Source organism: Entamoeba nuttalli (genome assembly GCF_000257125.1).
Source record: "Entamoeba nuttalli P19 unplaced genomic scaffold asmbl_4590, whole genome shotgun sequence".
Taxonomy (NCBI): Eukaryota; Evosea; order Mastigamoebida; family Endamoebidae; genus Entamoeba; species Entamoeba nuttalli.
Window position 1 is genome coordinate 1 of NW_008576900.1, and position 6,976 is coordinate 6,976.

Sequence of the window (6,976 nt, forward strand, 5' to 3'; positions counted from 1 at the left end):
TTAAGATTTGTAGGTGCTGGAAAAAGACTTCATGTTAATACTGACTGTATTCTGAAAGGTATCATTGAAAAAGCATGGAATCACAAACCATCAGATAGACCTACTTTCAAAGAATTAGGAACAGAACTAGAAGCTACTTACAAAAAGACTTGTGATAAATCAAAATCAGATTCTAATAACAAAAATAATTCTGAATCAACAAAAACTAATACAAAATCTAAAGATATTTCTTCATCAGAAATAAAATCAACAACAAATACTACTACAAATACAGTTGAAGATCAAGAAGAGAGTATTGAAGCTTCTGCTTCATCTCAAATGGTAGACAATGATTAATTTATTTAGTTTTTCATTAAAAATTAATTTTGTTAGTTAATAATAAATTTTACAAGGATTATAAAAATATTAATTTAAAAGAAAACAAAAGTAGTAAAAAAGAAAGGAAAAATTAATCAGATAATTCGACAGCAAGCAATTCTTGAAGAGCAAACTTTTCTGGATAAACACAGTTCACAAATAACAAATTGCCTTTTCCTGAAGGCTCATTATAATTATCACAGAAATTTGAAGGGACATGACAAGGACAATTTGATCTAATATAAAAACAACAATCACAACCAATAACATATGACTGTTCTTTATTGCAATATATCTTCATCGATGTTTGAGAATTTTTCTTTAAAATCTTTAAAGGTTCGGTATTAAATGGATTTTGGAATGAATATACAAAGAAATTTGGATCAGCTCCAACATGTAAATCTCCTAGTCTTGGTGGAGGTGGGATTTGAATAGAAGAAAATGATCCAAAGACATATCCTTTAGTTGTTAAAACAATAATTAATATATTTGACCTTCCACATATTCTTGCATTTAAAGAACGAGCACTAAGTCCATCTTTACTACTTCTATATAAAATGCGATAATTACGCATATTTGTCCATTCAACAATTTTCTTTTGAAATTTTAATTGTCCAATAACAGGTTGAACTTCCATTTCTTCTAATGATGGAATTTTAGTAGTTACTTGTCTATCTTGTTCATGTCCATTTGTTCTTGACTGAGGACGTACCATTTCACTCATACTTACTGAAAACGATTTTAATCTACCAAATTCACTAGAAACTTTTTCAAGCATTTTTTCGTTAGATTCAACTTGTTCATGAAGGTCTTGAACTTGGCTTGGAGATTTTAAAGTTTTTTTAGACTCTGTTAATTGGTTAACTGTTTCAGTAATAGTTTTTTCTTTTTTGATTAAAGCAGTTAAATCACTTTCCATTGATTTAAGAATACTAGTAACAGTACTTAATTCTGGATCACTTCCATGAAGATACTCTTCTTCAGTTGGTTGTGACTCTTTCATTTCATTTATTTCAGAAATGTTTTGGTGATCACAAGATTTTTGAGAAATCTTTTCTTGGTTTGTTGTTTGGTATTTTTCTGTTTCTTTAGTTGTTTGTGATTTATTTTGAACTTCTTTTTGTTTAACACCACTCAATAAATTCTGTACGTCTTGGGAGTGATTTCCATATAAATTTATAACGCCTTGATTAGTTATATAACTAATAACAAATGAATTACTAATGTTCATTGTGCAACTAGTGGGAATACCTGGAACAGGTTGTGGAGGAGCTGGTTGTTGGCTCATCAGTACAATTCAATTTTTTATTTATTTTTTCGATTTTTAAGTTTTCATCAGTTTTTTTTAAGTTTCTTTTCATATTGTTTGGGATGGAAGGTTTAAATCACATGATTTATTTTTAATAACAAAAAAGAAACCTCAATATTTGTGATAAGAAAAAAGAAAAAATCTTAAAATAATTAAAAAAGAGATGTCTCTTCATGAAGATTATAACAAGTTAATTGTAAATTTAGTAAAGAGTCATGACTTATTGGGTCTTGCTGAATTAATGATAAACAACACTACATTTTTTAATGAGTCTGCTCAAGAACAAAAACAAGCGTTATTACAACTTATTCCTTTAATTCAAAATAATAATTTATCTTCATTATGTGCCTGTGGAATACATTGTGTTATTAATCAAAATGTAGATTACAATACAATTTCTGAAATACTTCATTCAGCAACATCAGAACATTTGTTTGAGAAATCAGAGTATCATTCTATCTTTCGATTAGTGTTAAAAGGATTAATTGATGGAATGCAATCAAAATCATTAACTGAATCAAATGTATTAATGACATTAACCCCAATTCTTCTTTTTCTTAGTAATGACATTCAACCATTACATTTAACATCTACTGAAGTACTTGTTGCAGCTTGGAAAAATTATCCATCATTAATTCCTCAAATTGTTCAAGACATTTGTATTGCACTTTCAACATCTACAGCACCTCGTTCTAAATCTATAGTTAATTGTGAATGTGTTCCATTGGATGCAGCATTAATTATTGCATTACAATGTAATGGTGATTTAAAACAAACAACAATACTAGGTACACAATTTATTCGTAGTTTCTTTGGTACATTACAATCAACAGCATCTCCATCATTACTAAATACATTCACTCTTGATTTAATTTCTCTTTCATCTACAGTAGAATTTCCATCGGCATTATTAATACTTCAATTGTTAATTAATGTATTATTAAACCAATTAGTTCATAATAATTTTAATTCAGCAATAAGAAATATTGGAATAGACGTTCTTTCACAAATTTGTTGTTTCTTTACTCAACCAACAGTCTCTTTTATTGATTCAAAAAAGATGCAAGAAGTCTGTAATAGCTGTGGGTGTGACTTTGTTCAAACAGAAGCAGTTCAATGGTCTTCAGTACCACAAGGAATGTGTGGGAAATGTTATGTAAAAGATTTAATAAATGATTTTTGGAAAAGACTTACTGGAAGACAAATTGATGAAACATGGTTTATTAGAGAAATAATACTTGCACGTGCTTCTATTACTACACCTGAAGCATATAAAGTGTTATGTGGTATTTTTGAAAGAATGATTGATCCTGAAGATGAAAAAAATAAACAAATTATTGAAACACAAATTGGATGGGAAGAACCAGCAAGTCATTTTATTATTGGAGGAGTATCAATACCTGAAAGTATTAATAAATTTATTCCATTTGATAGATATTCTTATCTTTCTATAGTAATACCAGAATTTAAAACTATATCAGAAATGTGTATTAATTGTTTGTTAAAAATGACTACTGATTCACAAGCGTTAGTTCGTTCTCGTTCATTAAAAGGAATACTTAGTTTAATTAAAATTTCAGAAGATCTTTCTAAAAGAAATGTTGTTCAAAAAATAATAATATCAAGACTTAGAGATAAAGCTGCTTCAGTTAGAGAAAGTGCATTAGACTTAATTGCAGTACAGTTAGAAACTAAAGAGGTTAATGAGGTTGTTGATAGACTTTTTGATATTTCTGTATCAGTAAGGAAGAAAGCAGTTAAAATAGTATTACATCATATTAAAGAAATGATTTCTACACCAGAGTCACATGCTATAGATTTATTAAAACGAATATTTCTAATTGCATCACGTCCAGATAGACAAAATGACAGAGAAGAAGCAAAACGAATTTTAAGAGAAGTATTTATACCATTAGATTCTAAAAAAATATCATTATTAATTGATGTTACAGAAACAGAATATTTAGAAGCAATTTCACAATTATTAGATAATTTTAATTCAATTCAAATGCAACAATTACAAGAATATTTACTTAATCAATTAGCAAGTGATAAATTTAATAAAGTAATCTTAGTATTAAAAGCAACAGCAAAAGACAATACCACTAAATCCCGTATTTGTTCTAAATTAAGTTTATTACTTAGTTATATTTCTCAAGAAGACATTATTCAAACAAATAATGTATTAGAATTAATGGTTATTGTAATTCCAACATTAATTGTAAATAAAGCTGATGAAATTGTTTTAAAAAAAATATCAACAACAACAATGAATTTAACATTTACTGCAACCAATCCTTCAATGATTTCATTATCAGTTAAATGTTTTATTGAAACAGAATTAAAGAAAAATGAAATTGAAAGGGTAGGAGAATTTTGTGTTCAATTTATGAATTTATCACAAAATGTACAAGTAAGACAACGAGCATTAAGTGTATTAGCAGTGTTATTTAGAAGTATTGATATTAGTAATACCAATGCATTAAAACAATTATTTCCAGCTGGAGATAAACCTATTCCAGTTGAATTATTTAATAAATTATTACTTGTAAAATCACAAACAAATGTTGCACTTATTTGCCAAATGAATGCAATATTTGGATTATTACAACAATATCCAGGATTATATATCCAATATGAATCAATTAAAAATTATTTTACTGTTTATATTTCTAAAACATTACAAACCAATCATGAACAATTATGTGGTTCTACATTATCTTTATTAAATGATTTATTTGAAGCTATTTCAACAGATGAATTATCTGTTTTACAAATGACCCTTGCTCAACAACATACAAAAGAATTAATTCCTTTATTAAAATCAATAAATGCATTAATTAGATATAGGGCATTAACGTTAGCATCTTCAATTATTAAAAAAGGATTAATTAATCCAATCGAATTAATATCATCATTGATTGCATTAGTTACTGATAAAACTCAATTAACTTCTTCTAATTCAATTTCATTATTAAGATTAATTGGAGAAAAACATAGTTCATTAATATTATGTCGTTTTAGTGAAGGAGTAACTGAAGGATATCAATTAAGAGGAAATGAACATTTATTGTCAAGAATTCCACATCCATTAAGTTCAATTTATACAATGTTTACTTTAACTCAACGTAAAAATGTTATAACAACATTAACTAAAAGATATATTGATGCACTAGAAAATATGATAACAATAAAAGAGATTTATCAACAATTATTTGTATTAGAAACATTAGTATTATTACAATACACTAAAAGTACAGAACTTATTTTAATTATTCAACCACTTAAACGAATTAATGGTACTGTTCTTCCTGATATTAGAGACATTATTAAAAAGAGACAAAAAGATGGAAAAAACATTTCACCTGATCTTATTGCTCAATTAGTTGCATGTGTATTTACTACTGTTTGTACTAAATTCTTGATTGATTATTATAATTTTAATGAAGAAAGTTCAAATGATCCTTTAAATGCACAAATTGCTGATTTACAAGATGAAAATAATCCATTCATTATTGCTGGATTTAAATATTTAGATAAAGTATTTACTGATGCACAGACATTTGGTGAATATTGGAGATATTCAAAGAAAATTATGGATGGAGAATATTGTGCATTTATTCCATCAAAAAAATAAAGAATTATTGAATTTTTATATTCTTTGTGTTATTTCATTTTAACAAGGGAAGAGAATCCAAGTATTAAACTTTAATTACTTTTAATTAATTAGTGAATTGTTATTCTCTTATTATTTTATCATTATGAAATAAGTGTTTGTGTTATTCATTCTTAAGAAGTTTATTCTGTTCATTAAATTTCTTTTTGAAGTACTCTATGACATAAAATAAATCTATCAACATATTTATACAAGAAGTTGTACTCTAAGAATTTAATACCGTCAACAAAAAATACATTCTATTGATTAATGATAATTACTCAAATTTATCAGTGATATAAGAAGATATTAATCTCATTGTAATAATGAGATTAATATTATAAAAATAATTCATTTATAATTTTTGTTTTATATTTTTTTGAAAAGGGTAGTTTAAAAAGATGAGCGTAACTAAAAAAGAACAAAAAAAAGAAATGGATGTTAGTCAGTTTAATGGTAAAATTTATATTCAAAATAATGGGACAATTCATTTATATAATAAGAGTGACAGAAAATTAACTGAAGAAGGAAATGGTAAAAAAGTTGAGATTTTTGATAAGAAGAAAGAAGTATTTGTTGAGAAAAAGACATTTGAAAAAACAATCTCAATCTTAAAAGAAAACATTAAAACTATTGAAACTAATTTAAAAGAACTTAAAAACTTAGTTGATAGAAGATGTGTTAAGGTAGATAAAAATGAGAGAGGAAAAGAATCAAACGAAGAAAACCCTTTATTTTTAAGTCAATCAACAACTTATAACTCTATTCAAACTGATGTTAAGTTATTAAAAAAGAAGATTGACATACTTCAGAAGAAATCAGATATTGATAAAATTAAAGTTAGAGATTATTCAATGGTAGATTATATTTCTTATCTTAAACAATGGACTAACAAATCACATTTTAAAATTATTTATGACTCTTCTATTGATGAACTATCATTAAGAGGTCTTAATAGTAAGATTAAAGGTTTAACTGATGTACTTCTTCTTGTAGAAACAGATAATAATGATTTATTTGGTTCATTCACAGCAACAAGAGTACCAATTGTTCGTCATGAAGAAAATACAACATTTTTTGGAAAAGACCCTGGCTTTTTTGTTTTTACATTACGTAATCCTCATAATATTCAACCAATTAAATTTATTAAAAAAGACTGTTATAAAACAATGATGTTTTGGAATCAACCAAATGAATTAGATGCTGTTATTTCTGCTATTCTTTGTTTCAGAATATCAGATGGTGGAAAAAGTATGATAATGAATCAATTTAAAGATTTTTATGATGACCCAACTGGATTAGGTGATGATGTATTTACTGGGTCTCATGAGCCAAGTTGTTTTGGGTTATCAAGACTATTGGCAATCAAATGTAATTGATTTATTTTTATTTAACAAGAACCATTTTTATTTTATTTCAAAACATTTTAAAATATTATTAACAAATTAAATAATATCTCAATAAATAAACTTAGAGGTAAAATGATTGATGAATTTAACATCAACCAATTTAAACAAAACCAAAATAAATCTATTAGTTATTGTTTTCTTAAAATAAGTAAATTAAAAAAGAAATAATTATAACTTATTATTTTTTCTTATTAATTTCTTTAATTCATTTTTATCAATACAAGGTGACAACCTATCTCCACTCTT

At 25.9% G+C, this 6,976-nt stretch overlaps 3 protein-coding genes across 3 annotated transcripts; 2 read left to right on the top strand and 1 right to left on the bottom strand.

The window, feature by feature from the left end:
• Positions 1 to 448: 448 nt before the first annotated feature.
• On the bottom strand, positions 449 to 1,645 carry ENU1_107320 (hypothetical protein; the record flags this gene model as incomplete). Its single annotated transcript, XM_008859465.1, has 1 exon — positions 449 to 1,645. One exon carries the CDS (start codon positions 1,643 to 1,645, stop codon positions 449 to 451), a length of 1,197 nt encoding a protein of 398 aa, XP_008857687.1.
• A 184-nt stretch (positions 1,646 to 1,829) lies between these two features.
• On the top strand, positions 1,830 to 5,303 carry ENU1_107330 (HEAT repeat domain containing protein; the record flags this gene model as incomplete). Its single annotated transcript, XM_008859466.1, has 1 exon — positions 1,830 to 5,303. One exon carries the CDS (start codon positions 1,830 to 1,832, stop codon positions 5,301 to 5,303), a length of 3,474 nt encoding a protein of 1,157 aa, XP_008857688.1.
• Positions 5,304 to 5,755: 452 nt separating this feature from the next.
• On the top strand, positions 5,756 to 6,700 carry ENU1_107340 (hypothetical protein; the record flags this gene model as incomplete). Its single annotated transcript, XM_008859467.1, has 1 exon — positions 5,756 to 6,700. The coding sequence occupies one exon, from the start codon at positions 5,756 to 5,758 to the stop codon at positions 6,698 to 6,700; it is 945 nt and encodes a 314-aa protein (XP_008857689.1).
• Positions 6,701 to 6,976: the final 276 nt, after the last annotated feature.